This window comes from Mustela putorius, unplaced genomic scaffold (assembly GCF_011764305.1).
Source record: "Mustela putorius furo isolate JIRA1106 unplaced genomic scaffold, ASM1176430v1.1 tig00003845_pilon_pilon_pilon, whole genome shotgun sequence".
NCBI classification, from domain to species: Eukaryota; Metazoa; Chordata; class Mammalia; order Carnivora; family Mustelidae; genus Mustela; species Mustela putorius.
In genome coordinates this window covers 46,343,161-46,370,711 of record NW_025421998.1, presented here as the reverse complement: position 1 = coordinate 46,370,711, position 27,551 = coordinate 46,343,161, and the positions used below count along the sequence as shown (strand labels likewise).

Sequence of the window (27,551 nt, the reverse complement as noted above, 5' to 3'; positions counted from 1 at the left end):
GAACTGAGGACCTTCAGTGGGAATTTATGTCAGTCATTCCCCTTTACCTATGGCTAAAATGAAGTGAGCAGAAACAGGACTTTTTGTTTTTGCCATATATTTGTTAAGATGGAAATAGTATGGAATTATGTTGGTCATTATTGATCTCGGAAGAATAAAATCCTTATGAACGTAATTAACTTCTTTATTTAGCAATTGTTGACTTTCATGATGATCAGGTTGAATAAGTAGAAAAGAAGACTTGAACGGATGTCCATTAACTTCATCAGATTCTGAATTTCTGTGATTTTTAAATGCTGGAAAGACATGCTGTTATATCTTGAAATGACATGCCGTATGTCATTCAGAATGACAAACATTTAGATTCCTTTTCTGTGGAAGACCTATAAAGTAAAAAAGGGCCAGGTGATTCAGAGTTAGTAGACCATTTCCAAAGAGTGACTAATTCAGTGATTGTTCAGTGAGTACTAAGCCTTCTAAGGCTTTTGTTCAAAATGAAACATCACATTTCTAATGCCGCTCTACTCACCGTTGGAATGGCTTCCATTAGGCAATGGCTGTGCCATTTAAATTTATTCTTTGGAAAGTCTTTGTGAAGTTTCTTCACCCTCTGTGGCCCACTGTCACCCTTCTGGTTGTACTGCATAGGAGCTCTTTGAGGGTCTCTGTCAGCATGGCTCCTGGAAGGTGCTCAGAAGCCAACATTATAGGAGATAACTCGTTGGCTCATTTCTTTTTATTTCATTTTGCAATTTAAAATGATATTGTGTGAGACTGTCGTCCCCTGCTGATTATCTTATCTGCTCAGTGTGTTTGGGTAACATTAGCCAGCACGTGCTCTTTAACATCTCTCAAATTTTTGAGATATTTGAGATAATGAAATGTTATTTTCAAATTAATCATGGATCCTAGGGAATTGTCTCAGGGAACAATTAACATAGCAAAGCATCTCTATGACTCAGAGAAAAAGTCTTTCAAAGATATTCAGACTTGATGAGCTAGAAGAATTACCAGGAAGTCTGATAACCAGGACCTGATTGTGGTCTCCAGGTTTATGTTGGGTATTCAAACATGATTTTTAAAAATCAGTTAATGCTTGAACTGTTACATTTTCCAACCTAATTCATTTGACAGTGAGAGTGATTTTTTAAAAAAGATTTTATTTATTCATGTATTTGAGAGAGAGTTGGGGGGGGGGGCGAGGAGCAGAGGGAGAAGGACAAGCAGACTCCATGCTGAGCCAGAGCCCAACATGGGATTTGATTCCATGACCTTGAGATCATGACCTGAGTTGCAACCAAGAGTTTGACTCTTAACTGCTTAATCGACTGTGCCACCCAAGTGCCCCAAGAGAGATTTTTATAGTGCAGGTACCTTTTCAGTTTCCTCACTAATTGTTTTAAGTTTTTACTTGAAGGGGTATCTAGAAGTCACTGGAAGTGTTCCACCACCTCACCCATTCCATGCTAAGCATGTTGCCTTGGCTTTTAGCGGTGCAGGAGAGAGCAGTGATGGGTGGCTCACACATGAGGGCTGAATGGGCTTTCTCAGTTGGTAGGTGTCTACCAACTGGAAATTAGTTGTATCATCTGTTGACTTTAAGTTTCAATCTTTTTTATTATTGTGGTAATAACATTTAACATGGGATCTGCCCTATTCTCAAATTTTTAGGTGTCCAAGACAGTATTGTTAACTGTGGGCATGTATGGTAGATTACATCTCTAGAACTTACCTTGCATAACTTGTCTGCATCTCACAGGCATTTTGTTGTGTCCCACTTCCCTTTATGATGCAGGTGACATCGAATGAACCCAAACAGCTCTAAGAATATATTCTGTTCTTTAAAAATATCTAATACCCACTTGTGCTTAGAATTAACTGGCATCCTAAAAGTCAGACTGCTTATGGTCTCAAAAAAATCATCGTTTTCTCCCTAGAGACTTCACCACTGGGTTGTCTTTTTTTTTTTTTTTTTAATATTTGTTTATTGATTTTTACGAGAGAGAGAGCATACACAAGCAGGGGGAGAGGCAGAGGGAGAAGCAGACTCTCCGCTGAGCAGGGAGCCCCATGCAGGGCTTGATCCCAACACCCTGGGGTCATGACCTCAGCGGAAGGCAGATGCTTAACATCTGAGCAACCCAGGCACCCTCCACAGGGTTGTCTTAAAGTTGGTTGCAAGTATTTTACTTTCTAGGTGTACCCTAGTAAATTTCTAGAGGAGAATCATTTATAAATGAAAAGGTATTCAGGAGCGCCTGGGTGGCTCAGTAGGTTAAAGCCTCTGCCTTTGGCTCTGGTCATGATCTCGGGGTCCTGGGATCAAGCCCCTCGTCGGGCTCTCCGCTCAGCGGGGAGCCTGCTCCCCCCCTCTGCCTGCCTCTCTGCATCCTTGTGATCTCTGTCAAATAAATAAATAAAATCTTTAAAAAAAAAAAGGTATCAGAAACTGGTGTTTAATTTAAGGTAATATTAGGAGTTTATTTCCATGGTCCTTCCAGGTTAGCATGTTCAGTTGCCTAATCTGCTAAAGATTTGCTGATGCCCATTGTTAGGTTCTTCAAAAGACATTTTGTTTCGATAGTATGGCTTTCATTTCTTATTGCCACCCTCCCATTGCACTACTGCTTCAAACACTTACATTAAAATGAATTTTATCTCTGGAAAATTCAGAGCTGCCTGCTGCGGTGACAGGATGCGTAGTCATGTTCCTGTTACGTCACATCTCTGCTGTACTGATGCATGGGGGCTAAATTACACTGTATCCTCATTCAGGAAATACAAATTAGGGAGGAAGAAAAGAGCAAGGATCAGTATTTTTGACAGAAAAAAGACAAAACAAACCCCAGGGAAAGGTAATTATTAATAAAGTGGAGAGCGACAGAACGCTCTCTCTGAAAAGCAATCTATTTTAGGCTATGTGAGACAGCAACGACCTGGAATTTCAGAGAAATGAAGGAGAACCCTAACCCTATTAGATCATGTTTTTCTTGGGGTTGCCTAGGTATGCATGACAGCTGCAGTTTCTGCTCAGACAAACAAAATATGGAAATTCCTGAGAACCTGAATTTAGCTGGGGTGGCGAAAGTAGGCTACTCGGTTCAGTGTGAGGCTTCAGCCAGCCCCGGCTTGGGGGAGGGGGCACGTATAATCGAGGAGGGAGGTTTCCTTGAAAAATGCCGCTGTGCCAGCTAAGTTACTCCTCCAAACCCACCTCCCCAGAAGCTCTGAGATTTTTCACCAAACCACAAAGTGGACATTCTGCTTTAGAGATTTTTGTTTGTGGACTCGTGTTCTTGGTGACCTTTTCCACTTCCTTCTTATTTTTAGTATCCAATTACTGTTCTCTAAATGAATGCTTAATTCCCCAGTTCAGTATTGGTTACAGTTTTATTCTGATGCTGCTTCGGGCAATAAAAATTATTTGCAGTTCAGATTATGAATTTGTATACTGTTTTCTCTGGTACACATACAGTGCCACTTGTTCATTCTTTGGTCTCAAACAGGATATTTTTTTCTCTAGTTTATCATAATCTCAGAAAACATCTTTACAAAGAGATTGCTAAGCTGTTCTTGGTCTATAGGTTTTATCAGAAAAACTAAGAAGGAGAAAAGAGGCAGTATATCTCAGAATGGGAAACTTGCCTCATTTTGGTGAATTGCAGCCTGTTCATTCCCATTGTAAACACATCCCCTTATTTCCATTTAATTTTGTATCCAAAACAATAGTGACAAAGAATTCTATTGTGAAGTTTCAGAATGATCACTGCACGCCCAGTTTAAAAGCAAACCAGGACACAGGAAAATTCAGACCATGATAGCTTTTGCGTCTTTACTTCTGTCTTTAATTTGGATGTGTTTGGAAGATTTGGAAGTAATGGATTAATTCACTAATGTTTTATGAAATATCTTGATAAGGTAATACTTAACACTACAATGTCGTTCTGTATTGGTGGCAGGTGGCCCGGCGTTGGGGCATTCAGAAAAACAGGCCAGCTATGAACTATGATAAACTTAGCCGTTCGCTTCGCTATTATTATGAGAAAGGAATCATGCAAAAGGTGAGCAGCTACAACAGCATTAAAATTCATTGAAATGTTGCACATTAATCTGCATGTCATACTTTAAAAGCCACGTATCATTGCATTGCTGAAGCAAGGTTTTCACTCATTTTAACATATGCTTAGCTCTTGGTTTTGGTATGAGAAGCCTTTCTAGTTATAAATTCATGGGTATTATAGACCCAGGTAATAATACCTTACAGAAACCAGTAGACTTTCTGGAAGTCCCAACTTTACCGTATTTGGTAAAAAAGTGTTTCAGTACTAATAGTTCCACATTTTCCCAAAGTTGTCAATAGTCTGCTGCATTCTCCACAATTACATAATTTTGAAATGCTTTTGTTTATGGATTCCAAAACTAACTGAATTCTTACTTTCACCCTCCTTGTTCTGATTCTTAAAACATTCAGAACATTCCTTGTTCTCCTGCAAAATCTTTTCTTCTTGTCTGAAGTCTTGCCTGGTTTTACTGGTTGACAGCTTAGCTACCTAAAAACCATTTGCCAAAAATCACAATTTGATATTATTTCATTGGTGAACGAAGTTACGTTACATGTATTTTATTTCACAAGGGCTTCTCTTAATATTTGAAGGTGGCTTTTAAAAAAGTTAAGATAAAACAAATGGAATACACATAGAACAAAATATAAAATTCTCGAAGAAGGTAATGAATAAAGAAAAAACATCGGATATCTGTTATTGTTACTCCTTCAGTGTTGACTGTGTGTTCATTCCAGCTGTCTAGACTGTGAACTAAGTTTATGATTTATCGCTTATGAACATTACTGTTTGAGTTTGCTTCTTTTGTTCATCGGGCAGACACAAACATAGGTATATATTGCAGATGGTGGCCTATTTTTATACCACTAGAGTTATGCCAAGAAAAACTAGACCAGTAGCTATGTGAAACATACTAGAATGGAGGAAACAGCATCTTGGAGTTTTTAGACCAAACAGAATCCGTGCTCTGGAGCTTTCCGGCTCAGGAGTTAGAATGCCCAAGATTCTTGAGAAGGCTGAGTTCATTACTCATTTCCTATTTCCTGGAATCTCACCTTCAAGGCATAACCCTTACCTACCTGCCTCATTGTCTTCTCCACCTCATCCCCAGGGCCATTTTTTAATTCCTCCCTTCCTCCTCACCCACCTTTCCCATTTGCAGCCAAATCCTTTCCAATGTGTTCCATTCCTTCCATTTCCGTCACCATCTAGCTGATTTGGGACCCGTGGAGTGGGCTGGTGCCCTAGGTGCTCAGTCCCCGCGGCAGTGGGGGGGGGGGATTGGGGGGTAGCTGTCAAAGAAAATGCAGGCAGGATTGAGGTTTGCATGCCACCTTCTCAGTGGTGGGTCACCGTTTGGACAGCTTCCTCTCTTGCTAAATGGTGTTGTTCTTCATAAAGCTGTTGTTGTTATAAAAAAATAAAATAAAATAAGGTAAAACAGACTATTTGCAACTATTTCTGTATCAGCTAATATAGACTAGAAAAATGTATGCGACAGAGCTTTTGGGGTGTCGCTGCATCATAAAGAAAGCATAGGTTGTTTCATGGTGAAATACACGAAATTGAAATCTACTTCTAACTAGCACAAAAAAAGGAAGGCTTTTTACAATCTTTACAGACATATTTACTCCCTGTCTTCATACGTGTCGAGCCATTTTACTTGCTGCTCTTTGACACACCTGTGACTCCCTCATAGCCTCACTGATGGATAGCGTTCCCTCTGTACAGTGTCTTGCCTTGTGATTTTACCTGATATTGGTACCATTCTAATGGTAAAGCAAATTCTAAGAGTCCCTCAGAGGGAAAGTATGCTGTCCTTAAAAAAAATAAAAAAGTTAAAAAATAAAAGCAACCTATGATGTACAATTTTATATTTCAGTGTGTAGGGGAAATGTTTATATGTCCACACTTGTTTATAAACTTAAATTATGTATGTATGTGGTATATATTCGGGACAATTAAATGGAAGGATTAGAAATTGAAATAAAAATAATCAAATGGACATGTAGAAAAACCCTGCTTATTTCAGTAGTTCTGAAAGAGATAAATAATGGAGTTTGGCTTTTAGACTGTGGATGTGTGACCTTCTCTTTCAAAACTTAGAAATACCTAGAGAAATCTATGCACATATTTTAACAGTAGTTATTTGTGGATGATATAATGAGAAATCATTATTTCTTTTGATTTAATGTATAATTTTTAACTTTCTGCCAGTTTTTTATGTTACTTCTGAGCTTTAAAAAGTTAACATAATTTAAATATCTAATCTTTCAAAGCACAGTTCAAAAGATACTTGCTTGTTAAATTCTGATTCATTTCTCCTGTAAAATTCGCGTTTTATCTATCTCAGCATTGTGGTTTGAGTATATTTAATATACAGCATTTTCTAGATTGTAATTGTATTACTAATAATGAAAGACATTATCTCCCTTGGTAATTATCAGCCCTTGTTCTAAACTCCATGACATTTAACATAGTTCAATAAATAGACTAGTAGTTCCAAAATTTTTTTTTGTAAGAAAAATAGGAAGCTGTGAGTTAAGACAGACTCCTTAAGAGATTTTATAATCTTGACTGGATGCTGTACATTTTAATTCCCCACAGTGATTTATGAAATCATTTCTAATTATAACCAATAGCAACAGGTTAGATAAAAAAAAGCTACCAGTAGCCCAAAGCAAATACCTCTTTTTCTGCAGCTCCAAACAAAACAAAGCAGATTATTAAATGCTCTAAAGTATGCAAGCCATTTATTTTTTTTTCTCAAAATGCTTTGAAAAAAGAAAAAAAGGGAAACTAGGATTTTATGTCTTAGCTTTGTTTCTGATATTGCATGTTTTTACTTTTGTGGCAGTTTCTCCTTCATGAACTTAATTTCCTTTTTATAAGGGCCTAAAGTAAATAAATTTACACCAGTTTCTCTGTTTGCCTTGCAATGTACTGGAGACTTCCATCTCAGTTTTACAGGAGGCTTTCCAAAGGAGCCGTTCCCACTTCTCTTTCCTAAAAAAGGGAAACTGAGGACTGATTTAAGAAACATGTCTAAGTGTTCACTGTTTTCAAACCTAGGAATATTTAGGTTATTTGGGGTCTCTAAATTGGTTCCTCTTACAAGGTAAAACATCCAGGATGAAACAGTGTTCTAAATCTTGAGTCCAGAAGAGTCGCACTCTTTGGTGGTTGATTCTTATTTTCCAAACATGTACAGATAGTTTATAAACCAAGAACTTAACATTCTTCTTCTACACAAAGCAACTAGCAGTCCCTTTTTTTTTTTTTTTGATACATAGGAACTGAGAGGCATTGAATAATTTTCACCTTTCTAAAATTACTAATCTCTGCATATATGTGAAGATTTACCTCAATGTCAGTACAAAGAATTGTGTTCATACACACACCCTCTGCCACTCTCCACCCCCAACCCACCCCTGCTTTTTTGAGAGCCTCAGTTTTATCTATTAATGGAGGGGGGTTTGTATATTTGTTTCACTCAATTGTTTATAATTTCCTAGAGAAACATTAGTCTTCAGAATTTAAGGTTGGGACATGTCATTCCCTACAAATTATGCTACTTCTCCTTTATTTCAGGCAGCTGTCACATTTCTTTTTCTCATTTCCTCCCTATGTATTGTATATTTTAAATTCCCTTCACTTTTTTACACCTCTTACTTCAATTTGACACTTTACACACATCCTTAACTTCTGTCTAATGCATCTTGCCTTCATTTTTAAAAGTGATGTATCCAGGATAATGCTGTCCTCTTGATCCATCTTTCATTTAAATAAGGCTATGCATCTTTTGTTTTTTTTAGATGAGAATACACAATGTCAAAAAAAAAAGGGGGGGGGGGAAACAACCAGTTCACCCTGTGAACCAGTGAGTCATAGTCTGACCTTATTAGGAACCCAGAACATTTTTCTTTTAAGATTTGGAAGTTTAGGTTTTCTACAGTTTCAGAAATGTAATATTAAGAGGGAGACACTCACCTTAAAGGTCCAGTTTTTTTTTTTTTTAATAATATTACAATTTAAAGCAAAAAGGAAAAAAATTCAATGTGAGATGCCTGCATGAAATCACCGACCCCCTCCCCCCCCACACACACATAAATACCAGTGTAAATTTACCTTTATAGTAAAACGGAGCAAACTACTAAGCTTTCTAGCTGTGTCTGGAATTAATATAATTATTACTCAAGGTCAATCATTACTCAAGGTCACATTTCCTTCTATTGAACTGAAGTTTATTCCACAAAGTAAGGGCTTTCTTTTATGGATATCTGCTAACACTTGGCTGCTTTCTGACCTATTAAACCATGTTTTTGTTCTTTTCTTTCCCCGTTCTTTCCCATATGGGGATGATGAAAATTGTGGTTCTTCTGAAGTTAATTGACATAAAAACTTATGTCTGTGTCATTGTACCACATAGCGATTCACTGTTTGTATATATCATGACATGATCACCCGGGTGCGCTTAGTTAACATTCCTCACCATACATAAGGATGGGTTTTTCTCTTCCCTGTTTTCATCAGGTGGCTGGAGAGAGATATGTCTACAAATTTGTGTGCGATCCAGAAGCTCTCTTCTCCATGGCCTTCCCAGATAATCAGCGCCCACTGCTGAAGACGGACATGGAACGTCACATCAATGAGGAGGACACGGTGCCTCTGTCTCACTTTGACGAGAGCATGGCCTACATGCCCGAAGGGGGCTGCTGCAACCCCCACCCCTACAACGAAGGCTATGTGTATTAACGCAAGGGACAGTCACGCAGGGCCTCTTCTCGTTTCTCCTCTTTCTGCAGGTTGCGGAGAATCTCTCGAGTTCTCTTCAATCTTTGTTTGATTTTTGTTGTTTGTATTTTATTTTTAAATAATAATACACAAAAAGGGGCTTTCCTGTTGCATTATTCTATGGTCTGCCATGGACTGCGCACTTTATTTGAGGGCGGGAGGGAGTAATCTAAACATTTATTCTGTGTAACAGGAAGATAATGGGTGAATGGGTCGGGGAACATGGGGATTACTTTTTACTTAGGCTTGGGATGGGGTCTTACAGGTTTTACGTATGATGAAGCTATATCATGTTTATTTGATTTCCTAACAACGTAAGAAAATGTTCATTTTCTCTGGGTATCTATGGTACAGTTAATTCACATTGTGTAAATATCCACTTGGAGACTATTTGCCTTGGGCATTTCCCCTTATCACTTCTGAGTCTCTGCAAGGTGTACAAAAAACAAACAAAAACAAAAAAACTAAAAAACAAACAAAAAAAAAACAAAAAAAACCTACTGTAAATGGCAATTTAATTGTTAGAAATGACTGGTTTTGCACCTGTTGTAAAAAGGTATTTAGAGATCGCATTTGCTGTTTTTTGTTTTGTTTTGCTTTCTCTCTGACTCACAGAGGATAACCATAAAATGGGTCTTTCTCTCTGCAGTTGAGTGATCACCATGACTGTAAATGAGGGGCACAAATTTTGGACTCTGGCTCCAAACTGAGTCACAGGCCAGTAGCATTCCGTGTACCTGGTGCCACCTTGCTGTTCAGATACAAATCATACTGTCGTTTAAGTATTTTGAAGCCCATTTCAGTTAAATAATGATATGTCATGATTCTTTGAGATCTTCATTTAAATGTTAAATCTGGGATCACAATGAAGCAAAAAAAAAAATCTCACTTCCTTCAGTACATAAAGAAACATTATTTAATCGATAAGAATTAACTGTACTAAATCACATATTACGCTGTTCTAGATACAGCAAGCACTCCTTAAGAAAAATATCCAATACACTAAATAGGTACTATAGTAATTTTTAGACATGGTACCCGTTGATATGCATTTAAACCTTTTACTGCTGTGTTATGTTGATAACATATATAAATATTAGATAATGCTAGTGCTTCTGCTGCTGTCTTTTCTGTAATATTCTCTTTCATGCTGAATTTACTATGACCATTTATAAGCAATGCAGTTAACTACAGATAGCATTTCAGGACAAAATAGATGACTCAAACCATTTATTGCTTAAAAAATAGCTTACGCCATGCTATGCTCTAAGCAGCTTTAATGCACATTGACAAATGAAGAGTAAGCTTCAGCTTGCTAAGGGAAACTGTGGAATCTTTTGTAACTTTTGGTGAAATAGAAAATTATTTACAAATTGTCAAAGACTCCAAGGAAGTTGCTGTATGACATAGTGCTGGCACTGATATTCATCTTGTTTTGGACACTTGTGTAAATGTGTTTGGATTGTTTGAAAGAAGACTTAAAGATGTAAAGTTTCAAAGATTTTTGTTTTGTTTGTGTTTGGCATTTGGAGAAAATATTGAAAGCAAGTTAAGTTGTTTCATTCACCTAGGACAAAAAAAAAAAAAGTGAATGGTGTTATGATATCTTTGAATAGCTTGCTAAACCATTCAAAAAAGAAGCCCGAATTTTGCTCAATCCATCAATATCCCAGAGGAACAACATGTTTTAAGCACCTAGAGTGAAATGTTAAAGAAGAAAAAATCCTAAACACAAAGCTAGAATGAACATATTAAAGCATTTCTTGATGAGCACAGGAAAGATTGTCAAAAGATGATTTCCGGGCTACCCGTTTTCCTGCGTGGCACAGATCACAGCTCGTGTATCTAAATTGAACAGTTATTGGGAAACCCACATGCATAATCAACACTACTCACATTTAATCCTACAAAAAGGCCTATTTTTAATTTCAGCATATGTATGTAACCTGTGATTTCAATGATTGTTTCTGCATATACATTATATATCATTTGGCCCATTATGGGCTAATAAGTATGCCTTAAAAATGAGAACTTTTCCCCACCACTATGCTCATGTGGCCATTTATAGCACTTAGAGTAAAAACAAATTTTAAAATATTCAACTAAAGATTTATTGGAAAGAGTATTACCATATTGGGAGGAATTGAAAGAGAAATTAAAAGTGGGTCTTTAAAATACCATCTAAATAAAGTTGTATTGAGGATTCTTTTTTCCCCCTCTTTTTCTTTTTTTCCTTTTTCTTTTTTCTTTTTAAAATTCTTGTTCTAATTTCCCATTGGGGAAGAATTCTGCCATGACTTATCTTAAGGGATCAGAGGAAGAACTGGTATTAATTATATATTTAAGGACAAATTTTTTCTGCTTAAGGTAGTGACTCACAAAACAAAATGAGTAATTGGCCAACATTAAGGATATTTCCAGTACAGAAGGGTTCAAAACATTGCATTATAAACTCTTCCGAAATGTATTCTAAGGTTTTTCTTTTTTCTTTTTTTAAAGTTCTGTTTTTATTCTACTTTTTGTTCGCTTGTGGTTTTATTTTCAGATAGATTAATAAATCTGGCAGCTGATTTCTGCAAGATTCTTGTGTTTTGAATTCCTAATTGAATTGGCTACTCAAACATAGAAAGCTAATTAAAAATATAATATTTTCCTTCAGTTTGATAAAATAAACTAAAAGAAACTTCTCCCCTAATGTTTGCTGCCTCCTGATGATGACATGCTTTACTCAAGAGACTGATTCCAACAAAGAATCAAAGATTATATCCCAAATAACTAATGAAAAATGACTTCATAAGTTATGTCTATGAAGAATGCTGAAAAATAAAAATCCACAAAGCTAACAGTGTAGAGCAGTTCTCTCAAATCCTAGAAGGATCTTTGAGGTCATTTATTTGAATCTCCTTTGTACAGATTGTTTTAACTTCTTGTAGCTTCTATAACAAAGTTAATAGTCTGAAGCTACACAAATGTATCCTTTTATAGTCCTGAAGATCAGAAATCCAAAATGAGTCTGAAAGTGCTAAAATCAGTGTGTGTAGGGCTTATTCCTTTCCAAGGCTCCAAGGGAGAATCCCATTCAATCCCATTCTAACTTCTTCCACTTATAGAGGCTGCTGACATTTCTGGCTCCCCGCCCCCCGCTCCGGGCTTCATCACTCCAACCTCTGTTTCTGTGGTCACATCCTTTTGTCTGCTAAAGTCAAATCTTCCTCTCCCTACCTCTTCTAAGGACATTTGTGATTGCCTTTAAGGTCCCCCTGGGATAATCTCTCCCTCTCAAGATCTTTAACTTGATCATATGTTCAAAATCAGTCTCATTCACAGAATGCCAGGATCAGGACATGGCTGGTGGGGGGGCGGGGGTTGGCGGGGTGGGGGCACGTGAGGAGGGTGCTGTTATTCAGTCTGTCCTGTAGTTAAAGACAGGAGTGAAAACACGGATTGGTTTCCACTTGGGCAAAAAAAGTTCTATTGATGGAGGTAGGATTTGAAGTTACTGAAGAACAATTTTGTTTGCCATTGTAATAGTTTTACTTCCCAGAAATGGCACTGAAAGCATTCTTTTAAAGTTCACCTGTTCCACACAGCATCCGGTAATCACATCAAGCTTTTACATTATCTAATAACCCCTCATGTAAATATTATGTAATGAGAGAAAAAAAGTAAGGTATGATAATTACAGAGTACTAGCACAGTTAATTCTGTTGTCCAAGCCAGAGTTATATTTTTTAAATAAATTTCTTTTTGTGCTAGTATGACTTGTTACTGTATGATCTTAACATCTGCAAAAGATCATTATTTTTTAGGTAACAATTATAGAGTATGTCTGTTACTCAAAACAATTCTAAAATATGAGTCAACTTATCTTTATATGACAAGAACAGAAATCTTTTACCCACTATTATAGCATTTAACTAGGTCATGGGAGTTTCTAAAATGAGTTTCTTGGTCTATCAGCCAACACTTTCCAGAGCTTATAATGACAAAACATTAGAGAGAAGGTCATTTGAATGTTTTGTACTGGGCATCTTAAAAGAGAAAAAGTAAAATTTAAAATAAGCGTGTGAGCTACTTTCCAGTTGTAGTTTGACATGAAGAATGGGAAATAGACTTGTTAAAAAAAAAAAATACATGAAAGAAAGAAGGAAATTGGGTCAAAATAATAAAAGGAAATTTAAAAAAGCCTATTGAACATATTAAGCAGTTGTGATAAAAATTTCATAATAGCCAAGATTCCAGAAGATAATCAGTGTTGGACATGGTACTGAGGAATTTGGCCTAATACTCAGAACTGAACTAGTATTTTCATGTTTTGACTTTAGTGGTTTTTTTTTTTTCTTTTTAACATATGGCTCATTTAGAAAGATTTGTTTATTAAAAAAAAATTATAGAGGTGCCTGGGTGGCTCAGTGGGTTAAAACCTCTGCCTTCAGCTCAGGGGATCGAACCCCGCTCGGGTTAGGGTTAGAGCCTGCTTCCCTTCCTCTCTCTCTCTGCCTGCCTCTCTGCCTACTTGTGATCTCTCTGTCAAATAAATAAATAAAATCTTTTAAAAAATCATAGAAAAATGAGTTTAAGAATAGAGTGGACACCTTTATAGAAGTAATGATTTTAGAATGTTAAATGGTATATAAAATAGATATGGTTTAGGAATCCATATGTAGGGTAGGATTTTTGTTTTTGTTTTTGTTTTTATTCCGCATGTAGACTCCAGTATTCTTATTTACTTCCATTCAAAAGTGATATTTATATTTCTATGGGGAATACATTTTTAATTCACGTGGGTGTATTGAAATTATAGTTTGAGAAAACAGGTATGAAATTTGTGATTATAGCAAATTAAATATGCTCAAAATTTAAATCTAAAATAAAAGTCCAGAAACTGAAAGTATTATCATTGATCACTCTGGATGGTGGCAATATCTCAAACTGATAAAGGTTGCCTAACTTTTTGACTTGCTTCTAACCACCTGAATCATTTTAATCATTTGATGTATGACCAAGGCACTTGAGTAACCTGCTGCCCTTCCCCCACTTCCAATGTACCATTCTCTGCCTTAAGGTAGGTCCCAGGACACCAGATAAATGTTTGTCTAGTTTTATGTTCTAATCTCTTTTAATACATTGTTTCACTTAATCCTTTCAGCAAATGGGAAGAAATCTAGAGAAGGGAGCTATCTATATCACTTCAGTGACTGCCACGTACCAGATAGCACGCATGCTTCTGTCACTCATTGGCTTTGTGGAGGAGAAGCTGAGGCTCGTGGCAAAACAAAAATGTCCTTGTGTCAAGATGTCATGTGGTCACAGGCAAATTCATAAAATCTACTTTTTTTTTTCTGTAACATGGACCTAACTACTTTCTTGATCTAAATTTCTACTGACTTAAAAATGTATGTAACAATGATTCACATTTTGCTGAAACACAGTCTTACTTAAAACATTTCTTTAACCATTTTTGAATAGTCTTTATAGAAAAATCTGACAAAGAAATCAAGTGCTATTTAAACACAGCCAACATCAAACTATGATTTTTTTTTTTCCAAGTCTTTAAGCATTTAGAAATCAAAATGATTGAAGTACCACTTTGTTGGTGGTGGTGTTTTTGTTTTTGTTTTTCCCCTACTGGAGAAGGATATAGCTTAATGCTACCAAAAGAGACAGATGTACTGATAAAATTCGTCAGAAAGTTGTAAACACTGCCCCCATGATTTATGCTATTAGACAGGACTTCTGAAAGTAATACATTTTTCAGAAAACTTTTAAGGCGCAGTAAATTTGAATTTACATGATTCAGAAGAAGCAACAGATTTTTAAATTAGGAAGTGGGACTAAAAGCATAGAAACTATTTGATGAGGAAATCTTGATTTTTTTTTAAATGTTATCACTGCAAAGGGGACTGTGACATCTTATATACATTTAAATTTTTTTAAATAGTTAGTAAAAATACTTGTCCTATAGTGTAACATGAGTTTAACTGGAGAAAGAAAAATGTGGGGGAAAAAATGAGAGAGAAAAAAATGCAGGTGGCACTGCTTTTTAAATTACAATTTAAAATGCTAGCCTAATTTTACTACTGCAGAAGTATTTTGCTTTATACTTAATCATAAATATTAATTTTTTTTTAAAAAATGTGGTATAATATATATTACATAAAACTTGACATTTTAATCATTTTTAAGCATGTGATTCAGTAACATTAATTACATGCAGAATGTTTTGCGACCATCACCACTATTTCTAAAACATCTAGATCCTTTTATTAAAATATCATTAAAAATATCACAGGACATACTTTGTTATATTTAAAAATTAAAAAGGTAAAATATGCAGCTTTTTTTGCTCTCTAATAATTCACATTACTTGTAGTTTCTTCATTAATAGGTTGTTCTTGGTTTTACCCTGTAGTTTAATGGCTTTATTAAAGAAAGAAAGAAACATTATGCATAAACACTATGTCTACAAAGCCCCGATTATTGTTGCAGGGAGAGAAGTTCATTTAGATAACCAGCTTATTGGCTGTTTTGAAAATAACTCCGTTATGTAGGTATATGTTAACAAATAAAAAACGTCCCTTTACACAATCCATGTCAAGCAGTGAACTGCTGTTTTGCATTCGTGTTTTTTAAATTTGAAGTGACAGATTTGATTAACATCATAAAAACACAAGCATACTAAAGGTTTGCTTAAACATTTGAGTGGTAATTTCAGATATATATATACATATATACACATATATGTATATATATTTAAATTCATAAACCTAGTGGATTAAATAATAATATTTAATTAATTAAACGAGGCTGTCAAGATAAAACAGGCATCTCTCTACCACTCTCTCACCATATTCTTAAGTCTAAATACTAAGAACTTTCTAAATGAAAAGAAATTGAATATTTTTCTCTGACTTGGCAGATCTCATATAGATTCCTCTCAAAATCTATTCCTTGCATTATGGTACTCAAAAACATATATTAAGGTGGCTTGTTTAGAATCATTCACTTATGGAGTAAATTTTTGCTTCATTAGTGAAAGGGTAGCATGTGAAGAGATAATCTATTATTATATTTAATTTTTTCTTAGATATATACCAGACATAAATGTGATACATTCCAATTTTGTTTGTTGATTTTTACTTGTTTCATGAATAGCTTGTAAATAGTAAATGTTACAAATAACACACAAAATTGCCATTCTAATTATTTTGCATGCTTACTCCTGAAATTCAGTATCAAGGAAATTATGAAATGGAATCAACTGAAAAATGACTTCTTCCGCACAATTTGCTGTTATTTCCACAAAAAAGTTGTGATTATGTAGAAACCCTGAGGCAGTATTTCTAAAACCAAAGCAAGGAGAAAAATGAAAATAAATGTTTGGATAATTTAGATCCCAAAGGAAAAGTACACTGCATACTGATTTATTCATTGAGTGAATATTAATTCATTCATATTAGAACAGACTTGAGATTATTCATTCCAATTTGCTCTATGTTGGGAAATCCATTGATTTAATCTCTCAAAATCCCCTGATATGAATCTTCCACAAATTGGTATTAAACACTGTTATAAAATAAGTTGATTGTGTACTTTCTGCAAATTAAATGCCCTATTCCATAGGTAGACCATATGGAACATACAGCAGATTTATAAAAAGTGATCTCTGCACTCAAACTAAAGAAGACTAACCAATGTAAATCTAACACATACACACAGAATGATATGATGTAGTGTATCAGTTAAGCTGAAATAATCTATTGTTTAATGGACAGACTCTATGTGAAAGAAATATGGTAAAGAAGTGGCCTTAAGAATGTTAGTGACAGTGGAAGGAGGGATGCTTTTCTTTTTAAATATAATTAGTGTGCAAATTCAATCCTGCCTATTACCATAAAATGAAAATAAATAATTTGTCACTAAGCGTAATGTGGCCCATAAAGCAGGAGGATGGTCAAAATTTACAAATCAAGACAGGGCAGACTGCCTACTGTAACTTCTCAACTTCTTTTATCCTGAACATCTTGATTAAAAATGTTTATTAAATGCCCACTCACTGTGTATGTATACACACTGGGATATGTCACCGTGTCTAAAAGGGTCATAGTATTAGTTACGGTTGAAGGTTTGATGGTTCCAAGCAATGATAACCAACTGATGAGGTGCTTTTCAAACCCAAGAGGCCCCATTTTGCACATGCTGTAGTTTCCCTTGTTACCCACCCTGACAAATGTCTCCTGTCCCCAACCTACCACTGATGCTTTAAAAGGCCAATAGCGATGAATAAAGAGTCTTCTAACACAAAGTTATTTCCAGTCTTTGATGCATTCCCTCAAGTTGCAGTGGGAGTAACTAACTGCTTTATAGCAGAGAACTCATAGGTGGATACCTAAGAATCCCTGAGATACTGGGTTATTCCCCATTTGCCTGAAACAATTTACTTATTGAATCTGCATATTATTTAACAGTGCCCACTTTTCACTCTCAAACTCTGGAAAATAACTTCGCTCTTTTCCTATAGATAAGAAGGCCTGATTAGAACGCTCCTTTTGGGTTGCCTCGCACGATGACTTTTTGTGATTGAATCATCACACTGTCCCTCCCAGACAGATATACTTGAGGTAATCTTTCCTGGACCCCATAAAATTAACCCCCTTCCCCTCTATATCTGTGATGACTCATAATATTTATCAAAACATTAATTTTTTTTATATTCCAGTATCTTCTATTTTATCAGTCCAGGAATGTAGAAGTTTACAAGCATTCAGGACATAGGCATCTATATAAGTACCTGTGGGGCTGAGCTGGACAGATTTTAAGGTTTATGAACTTTAGATATGTCCTCATAAAAATGAATGCGCTGTGGCTCTACCTGTTTTAAGTGGAAAGGAGCTTAGTAGAGGATAGTTAAATGTCAAAACCAATAGATATGATAAAGCACTTAGGTTTTTTTAAAAAAAAAAAAAAACCCTAGTAGCAAGAAATAACGATAAATCTTTTCAGATCACCATTACTGAGATCAATTATTACAAAAACTATCTTCCCATGTGAACACCACTTTATTTAAGATTCAGAGTCCAGGAGAGAAAACTCAAGAGTTGGCCCTTGGTTTCTGTCTTTACTCCTTGCCTGTAAAAGGGTGTGGAGTCTTTCTTCTGGCCCCATCAAACCCTTGTGCAATTGATAAGAAGTAATTCCCTCAAGTCATCTACCATAAAAAGAAACAGAATTGCCTGCTGGGTGTCCAGGGTTTCACAGCCCCTAAAAATAATATTATCGTTCACCTTCTGCGTGGGAAAACTGCTGAATATAATGTCCCTTTTGTTCTTCCCTTTCCTTCAAGAGCTCTTTGATTCCTACAGGACCTTAAAGGCTGCTCATGTGGTATACATAGGCATAAAAGCAGTGATTAGAAAGAAATGGGGATGCTTACCAAGTTCTTGAAAAGTATCATCTAAGAGGAATAATGATGAGAACAAAATAATACAGATACAGGGCTGGTAGTCTATGGTTTGGCTAGGCTACCATAACAGAATAGCACAGACAGGGTACTTGAAGCAGCAGAAGTTTTGTGTCAAGTTCTGGAGACTGGGAGTTTAAAATCAAGGTGATAGTAGGGTTGGTACTTTCCAAAGGGCAGACCTATTCCAGGACACTCTCCTTGGCTTATGGTTTGCCTTTTCCCCCTGTATCTCTTCACATTGTCTTCCCTCTGCTTCTGCCCCTTGGTCCAATTTCTTCTTTTCAGAAAGATGTCAGTCATATTCAATTAGGGCTCACCTTCATGACCTCAACTTAATTCACAGCTGTGAAAACCATATCTCCAAATAAGATCACATTCCAAAGAACTGCAGTTAGCACACCACTTACCTCTTTTTTTGGGGGGGAGGATTCAATTCAGTACATAGCAAATATTCAAGTTATGATCAAGTGAAATGGAAAGAATCCATTAGAATGAAATAATTCTCATCCGTTGAGTATGAGATTCAGACTTAAGAGTTAAATGACAACTCTTTCTTATTTTACATGAATGATATGGGTAAAGACAATTGCATAAATATAACCAAGGCATTGCCCTTTATTCTCAAAGATGTTTGAAATAAATTATATTCTCTTCATAGTGTTCTTGTACCTCCCCCAGTTACCACCTTCCTCGAAAGATGTTATAGGAAAATGGGACTAAAGGGATTGCTCACATAATAAATTGAATGAAAATCTAATCTGAAAATGTAGGGATAATAAATGGGAAAAACAAGCAATGGAAAAGCAAAAAAAGAAAAATGTTGCTGTAAAAGAAGTGGTATGTTCTTGCTGTTCTCTGCTGTTTAGGACTTAGAAACTAACTATGTGCCAGGAGAAAAATCTATAAACAAAAAACACTATAGACTTTTCTGAGCTGAAATGAGAAGTTAGATGAGGAAATTTGCATTGAGCACTACTTATCATTTAAGCACCATTGAGCAATAAGCAGCATGGGTTTACACAGAACAAATCATGCCAAACAAATCTAATTGCTTTTTTTTTTTATTGAATTACAAGATTAGTGGATGAATGCAATGTGGCAAATGTAATACATTTGGATTTTAGCAAAACATTTGATACAGCATCTCATGAACTCAAAAATGAATTCAAATAGTCAGGAATATTAACACCGATGTAAGGAGTGGAAATTAAATGAAGGATTGCAAAGAAAAAGAAGTAATAATCAACAGTGATATGGCAGCTTGGGAACACATCATTATAAGGTGCTACAGTGATCACAAGATTTATTCAGTACATATTAACATTCACACAGCTTTCTCAGGCTCGATAAAAAGAAACGGAATAAATGATACAGCATGCACCCCATGATTTCAGACAATGTATACAATCGATGCAGATTTAGGGGAAGGAGAAAATAGATTTGACCTCAAATACTTTTGTTGCTTTTGAAATCAGTTATTTATGTCCCTGGATCATTTAATTCACTTAGTGTTCTAAGATTCTGTCACGATCCTGTCATTTGATCTTTTTTCTGTGTCTCAGGACGAGCCAGTGCTTCGTCACCTAATCTGCCTGGCTTTAAACAAAAGAACCACCAAGAAACTAGCGCAGACTCTCTTGGTCATCTGACTCTTCAGCATTCAGGAGTCTTGAATTCTCCCATGGTGTGTGGACCTCAAGATAGAAACTGCCCTCAAGGTGCAAGTTAACTACGACACCTAATTAAATCAATAGAAAGGACTAGAAACATTGCAGTGAAATTCACAGCTGATACTGAGTTAGGAAGTATTGCTAAAAGCAGGGAGGCCAGTAAGATGACCGTGGGGCCCTTCCCCAGCTGAGAAATGCTTATGGCAAATGCAAAGCACACAGGTGAGTAGGCAAGGGGAAAAGTCAGCAGTAAGGCTGGAAGTTGCAGCAAAGCGACAGGGAACAGCAACACACACGTGAGTTTACCACATCAGCCCTCCCCCAAGAGCTGTAACGTGCTGTTGGATCTAATATGTAGGTTTGAAAAGGATGCATCAGTTTCTGAATACAGTGCTAAAGTCCCTTCTGGAAGACTGAATGTATCGCCTTTGGAAACATGGTTTTCTAGGATAATAAGAAGGTACAGAGGGAAATCATAGTCTAGCCACCAGAAAAATGGCTATCAAGTGGCCAGGATAGGCTCATGGTGAAGGATCAGGATGTGTACAATATTGTTCAAAGGGGAAGGGATGATCACATTTGTCCGCAGACGTGTAACATCTGTTAAGGGAAGTAGCAGAAGCGAATAAATACTTTTATAAAGGGCAGGAAAACACCTAACTGGAAAAAAAAAGATAATAAATAAATGCATGGCCCCATTAGTAAAAATGAAGATCCTGAGAGGGGGAGACACTCTATGTCTGAGAAACAGTCTTCAAATTTCACCCTTTGATAAAAGAACTGATTTAAGAATATGCTGTAAAATTAGAAATGCAACGGCTTTTTCAACAAGGTGTTGTCAGGAATATCAGAATCCTTGTGACAAACAGATTAAATAATCTCTTTGAATAAAAATTCATATTCTAATATACCCACCCACTTTTCATTTATCCATTGAAAACTTCACTATTGAATCTGCATGTTTCTCTCTCTCACCCTCCCTCCCTTGTCTGTCTGTCATTCTTTCCTTTCTCTTCTTTCTCTCTTTTTGTTTGTTCCTTCCTCTCTCCCCTCCTCCCTCCCTCCTTCTCTCTCTCCCTTTCTTTCATTTTCTTCCTCCCACTCACTCTTCCTTTTCTTTCTTTCTTTCTTTCTTTTCTTTCTTTCTTTCTTTCTTTCCTTCTTTTCTTTTCTTTCTTTCTTTCTTTCTTTTCTTTCCTTCCTTCCTTCCTTCCTTTCTTTCTTCCTCTTTCTTTCTTTCCTCTTTCCTTTTCAATATAATTAACCTGCATGTTTTTAGGTATTTTGTGTGGTCCAGTGCTCTCCACCAGAGCAGTGTTGGAGATTTGGACCACACAGTTCCTGAACAAGACTCTCAAGAACTGTAGGACGTGTAGCATCTGGAACCCCTAAGGCACCACATGACAGTGAGACCTCCAGTAACCACGACAGCCAAACACCAACACACACACACACACACACACAACACACACATTTCCAAGTGCCTCTAATGTAACCCCCAACCCTCAAAAGCTCAAAAAAATTTAAGCACACTCACCATAACTAGCTCAATGGTTAAGGTTTCCACATTCAGGTTTATTGCTATACTTGCTGGGGAACTCACAGGTGCTTGTCGTTGTTCAAGGATCCAATATCTGAAGAGCCTTGTGCCAGCCAGTTTATTCCAGATTGTGTTAAGTGGCTTACACAGTTTTTTTCTCTCTACATGCCCACTGTGGGTCAGCTGCAGTCCTGTTTCAGAATTCCTATGAATGGTGGAGTTGCAAGCTAGAACTTTGACAGTTGTTACAGCATAGAGACAAAGAACGTGGTAACCATCAGCTGGTTCTTGGAGCTTCTGCTCTGAACTTACACTAGAACTTCCGTTAATAGTCACTGGCCAAAGGATGTCACTTAGCCATTCTTGAGTTCCAGAAAGTGGGAATATATAACCTGTCTGCATGGAGGGATGTTTAATATGAGTAAACAAACTATCATTGCTCCTTACTATTCTTGAATTTCAAGGAAAATAATGAAATTTATCATAAAGTTTCCCACAGTGGAAGTGACACGTTTAAAGGAAATGAAAGTTACTATACTGATATTCATAGTAAGAAATGTGGGAAAACATGTAACAGAGCTGCTTTGTTTTCCAGAGTCAGTAGATTAAAATCACTGTACTAGAAACTATCTCACTGGCTTTCCTGTTACTGTTACTGAGGTATTTGTTTTGCTGTGTTTATAAAACATGTAATTTGTAATTCAGCACACTTATTGAGCCAGCTCTGGAGATGACAAAAAAATGAAGAAGACACAGCTCTTTCTCTTGAGGAACTCACAGTCTAGGAAGTAAGAAAGAAACAGATCACTGACTATAATTCAGTATGTGAAATTTTGTATTATAAATATCTAATAAGTATTTAAGTACAGTTATGAGAGCAGTTAATCTTTCCTGAATGTGAATATGGAGACATCTTTATAGATGAAATGATGTATGGCCCAAGCACATAAATCTGGTGGACAATTTCAGGTAGATAATAGGGAATGGCTGGTGAGAGAAAAAGAGACAGAAAGAAAGAAAATGTGGGACTGTCTGAATCTTCTGGGAAACATTCTTAAGACATGCACTTCAGTCTCCCAGTTCCCAGCGACACACCAAAAGAGCTGGTGCATGCTCTTTTCACATAAAGCTTCCAAGGTGATTATACCTTCACCGTGGATGAACACCACAACCATTCCATGTTTTCACCTACTGAAACTAGGTTCTTTAGCAGTAGGGTAGGATCACTTGTGTTGCTGTGTGTTTTGTTTGTTTGTTTTTTAAATAAAGATGTCTGAGTTTCAGATTTAATAGATCTGGATTGGGTCCTGAAATCCTAATGTCATATGATTCTGCTATAGGTGATCTGTTGACCTTACATAGGATGGAAAATAGGAGGAAGTATGCCTGGGGTTGAGGTTATTGAGAGAGGCTGAAACCAGAGTGTGAAATTCTTCTCTGGCAGGATGAAGGGTTCAGGGTGCCTATAAATTGGGGCCACTCTTTTGCCTACAATGACATGTGTTAAAATTCATAGACTATAAGCCAAAAGAAAAAAGTCAACTTTGCTGTATGCTAATTGAAATCATAAAATAAAATAAGAATCCAGTGATTCTTAATATAAAGCACATTTTAGAAAGTCAGCTTTGAGTTATCAAAGACTATTAAGCAGAAGGGTGAAAAGTGATATTTTTGTTTTAAAAATGTTCTTTTGTAGATACGTGTAGGCTATATTGGGGCGTATTAGGAGTGGAGGCAGGCTGATCAATTAGGATGCAATTAGTTGACACAAGAGATGGAAAAGGACTGTAATTAGACCCTGGAGCCTCATTTTCTAGGAACTGTGAGTTCCTCTGGGAAAAGCTAAGAGAAGGGCCCTAGGTTTGTGTTCCTCCTTGTCCCCCATTCAATGTTATTGTCTGTTTTTCTATTTTAAATGTACAGGGAAATTGCGGAGAATACAAAGTTCTCATCTTCATTTCTGCTCTCAAGGATATTAAAATATGACATTCCTAAAGACAAAAAGAAATAAGCCAAGAAAAGGTGGATGGGAAGGTTCTGTGTACAAGTTTGGTCTAGAATAAAAACAGCTGTACCCTGGTGTGGAGAGACTGCTTTTAAACAGGGAGATCTGTATATCCAGAGATTTGTATATCCCGAAACAAGCTAACAGATGGTCTTTGAAATTCTGCCCCCAGATCAGCTCAATAGTAGCATCCTGGCTCATTTATAAATTACAGAAGAGACTAGATGGTCAGGTCTATTTTGAAGTTACTCAGTGTTGCAACTTATTGTAGAATACTGCACGGGCTTGAAGAATGGGTGGGGTGGAGGTTTGCCTTCATTCTGTATCCATCATGATCTATCAAACTGTTCTAATAGAAGATTCCAGAGTTGAGGTGTAGGGCTTCCAGCTTGAGAAAAATAACGCATTTTATGCGTTATTGAATAGACTCTCTTTGAGTATATTTGGAGCTGACCCTTCATACCTTATTTGAGTAGAGTTTGAAGATATCTAGTGCTAGCTAGTTAGTGAATCAATCTGGCCTCTGTGACCCATGACCTAAGTATAGGTCATAAAAAGATTGGAAATAGGATATTAAAAGAGCAAATTTTTTTTAATTTAATTTTATTTTTTTCAGTGTTCCAAGATTCATTGTTTATGCACCACACCCAGTGCTTCATGCAATACGTGCCCCAATAATAGCATAGTATAATAACTAGGGTATTAGAATAACTGGCATTGAGAAAAAAGAGAATAGCTAAAAACTTTTGATGCCATTGGAAACCAGATAGGGGGTCTGATGGTACTGCAGCATGAATAGGAGTGGATGGGGGCTGGACGAGGAACAGAACAGCCAAAATAAAGTGAGTAACTGTCCAGGGCCCATCATCAGGGTGAGCAGTTGCCAGTGGAACAGGAAGGATCATAATGGGACCTAAAGTTTGATACAGCCAGAGTCAATGCATGTACACATGTAGGCTACACACAGGAAAACTGGAAGGAACCTTCTTGTCACGCCCCAGATACTTCAGAACAGAATGGGCAATTTTTCCTCTGCATGGAGCCAGAATGTTATGATAAATATTTTGCTAGTATTTATAGATATTTAGATCTAGGATGGCATGAGTGAGACTTAGAGACAAACCTTGTTGTAACCGTTGGCTACATTCTCTGTTTTTAAGAGTTATCACTCTGTCCTGCCTTTTTGGTTACATCTGTCAGTTCCCCTCTGTCCTGTTTTTTTGGTTACACCTCTCAGTTCTCTGATTCTGATCTGGTGCCCATCCTTGGCCTTTTTCTAGTCTCACTTTATGTATTCTCTCTGGAGTATCTCTTTGCAGCCTATGGTTCCAATCACTACTTACTCTGATTCATTCTAAACCTTTAATTCTTAACCCCAGCTCTAAATCCTCATTTCAGACTTATTGCTGGATATCTCAAACTGGATATTCTACAAGTCTTTTTTAAGACTTTATTTATTTATCTGACAGGCAGAGATTACAAGTAGGCAGAGAGGCAGGCAGAGGGGTGCAGGAGGGGCAGGGGAATCAGGCTGCCTGCTGAGCAGAGAGCCTGATGCGGGGCTCGATCCCAGGACCCTGGGATCAGGACCTGAGCTGAAGGCAGAGCTTTAACCCACTGAGCCACCCAGGCACCCCAAGTCTTTCAAATTTAATGTGTTCTAAACAAAGCTCAATAATTACAATCTAACTCAACAATTATGATCCAACACAGCCTTTGTTCCCTTTGTACACACATTTACTCTGAAAAATCTAAAACTTACCTTCAGATGTATTTTCCTGGTCATTTTATCAATACTCTGTATTAGTATGTCCCAACTAATTGAAATAATAAGTTGTTTAAATTTGACCTTCTATAAAATATACTTATAAAACATCAAGCAAACATTGAATAATCATGTTCTAATTCTAGTTTGATAAACACGGCACGAGGACGATGGGGCCATGGAATTCCAAATATCTTATGTGTATAAACATGAAGAAGACCAGGGTTATAAATGAGCTAAGCAGTCTAGAGCGATTCACTACCTCTGCATGTGGCTCAAGGAAGGCATTAAACCAATCTGTTACTATCCTCTGCACCTATCATCTTGAAGCAGAGGATAAAAGCCACATACAGAATCGTCCTGCACTGTGTTGACTGGGTGTTTTAGACCGGGCATGCTCTTCTTTACCTTGCCCAGTATAATCAACTGCAGAGCCCATGCTGTGCCCAATGTTTCCTGCTTTGGGAGAACTTAGTCATTTTGTTTCTGGTGTAAGAGATACCCCAACTTTGCCTATGGGCTGGAGGAAGGCTAAGGGAGAGTTTTTTTATGTTCCTTGTTTCACCACTATGCTTAGGACAAAGAGTTTTTGAGTTGACCAGTAGTGATGGGTTATAGAAAAAAATATATATAAATTATACACACTTCCGAGAGAATCTGGCTCTCTCACTGAGTTTAGTAAGGTACTGGGTTGAATCCTTGGCATGAAAGGCACAGAGGCTAGACATAAGGAAGTTCTGTATTTGACAGGGAAGCAGTCATGAGGGAGATAGTCTTATCAATGTATAATATTATTAAAGATTATTAATGTAGAAGACATTGCATCAAGACTGATTTGGGACCAGAAAACAGTCTTTGGGGCTCCATATATTTTGTTTATAGTTTCCCTTAAGAACATTTCTAATTTTTTCTTTAACTCCATTTTCCTTATGTCTGCAGAGTAAGAAATCTATCTAATCCCAATTTTTGTTACCTAATATAGAGTAATTAGAGTAACAGAGAATAACCAGTTTATAACTTGATTTGTTTACCTGGACAATTGTCTGTATTCCTAAGTACTATTGTACATTTGATTTTTAAAAGTTACATAACACTTAATTGTACAGATGTTATATGGTTTATTTAACTATTTTTTCCAATTTTGACATTTATTTGCTTCTATTTTATTTTCTTGCATTACTATAAATTTCAGACAGACTATCTTTGTATTTTTATTTTGTCATTTTTTGAGAATGTGTTAAGTTCCTAGGAGTGAAAGGGCTAGGTCACAGGAAATGCAATTGTGCCATTATTTTAACTTTTGCTGAAGTTAACAACAAAAATCATGTCAGGGTCATTTTAGAGAAAATAACAAAGCCATATTCCTGAATAAAAGGTAACCATGCAAAAACAAATCAATGAAATTTTTTCAGTTAAGGTAAGTGAAAGTTCAGGGTGGTTTATTGAATATTCAGGTAATTGACTTATTTCTACCTACAGGAAGATGTAAATATACTCTGGCTTAGGAGGAACTTGGGTGAAAACCTTGGAACATTGTTTATTTTCTACTTCTGAAGGAATTTTTTAAAATTGAGAGAGAGACAGAGATAGTGACAGAGAGTACAAGTCTGGGGGAGAGGAAGAAGAAGGTTCCTTGCTGAGTAAGGAGCGTGACGTAGTACTTGATCCCAGGACCCCGGGATCACGACCTGAGCTGAAGGCAGATGCTTAACAGATTGAGCCACCCAGATGCCCCTGAATTTCTTTTTTCTTAGAGTGAATAACACCTTATGTCCATAGAGTCATAGAATCCCAAAGTCCATGCCGACCACACAGGTTTAGCTGTCGGCATCAGAAGGAGATAAACACAGTGGTGTAGCTATATACAGCAGGAGATGGAGGGGACACCAACTGTATTTTGAACCTCCAGGAGGCAATACAGAGAAGAAATGAGAAAAAGAAATAGAAGAAGGCGATAAGACATTGGAGATACAGAAAATAAATAGTCTACTACAGAATATAGAGATACAGAAGGTATAGGATCAAAATTAGTGTGTAATAAAAAGAGGACCCTAACTACCCAACATTGGAAAGTTTGTTAAATACAAAGAGACTATCAATGTTGAATATGGACTATACATTATACAGTAGTACACTGTTGATGTAAAATGTTCTGATTTTTATAATTGTGCTGCAATATGCAGAAAAATGCCTTTGTACTTAAGGAAATGAATGCTGAGAAGGGGAAAGGCATGATTTTTGCAACATACTTTG

General features: G+C 36.6%; 1 protein-coding gene and 1 long non-coding RNA gene across 10 annotated transcripts in view; one reads left to right on the top strand and one right to left on the bottom strand.

The window, feature by feature from the left end:
• Positions 1-11,434, top strand: part of ETV1 (ETS variant transcription factor 1) — a 249,818-nt gene extending 238,384 nt beyond the window's left edge. For all 9 annotated transcript variants that reach the window (XM_013051702.2, XM_013051699.2, XM_013051701.2 and 6 more), the window contains 2 exons: positions 3,960-4,061; positions 8,595-11,434. In XM_013051702.2, coding sequence (XP_012907156.1) covers positions 3,960-4,061; positions 8,595-8,816 — 324 coding nt within the window. In that variant the 3' untranslated portion in view covers positions 8,817-11,434. The remainder of the gene's footprint in view (positions 1-3,959; positions 4,062-8,594) is intronic.
• On the bottom strand, positions 117-21,874 carry LOC123387012. Its single transcript, XR_006601337.1, has 4 exons — positions 21,526-21,874; positions 5,209-5,462; positions 2,642-2,759; positions 117-383 (listed from the first exon to the last, which is right to left on the bottom strand). It is a non-coding gene; the product is annotated as an uncharacterized LOC123387012 (long non-coding RNA).
• Between the last annotated feature and the right edge of the window lie 5,677 nt (positions 21,875-27,551).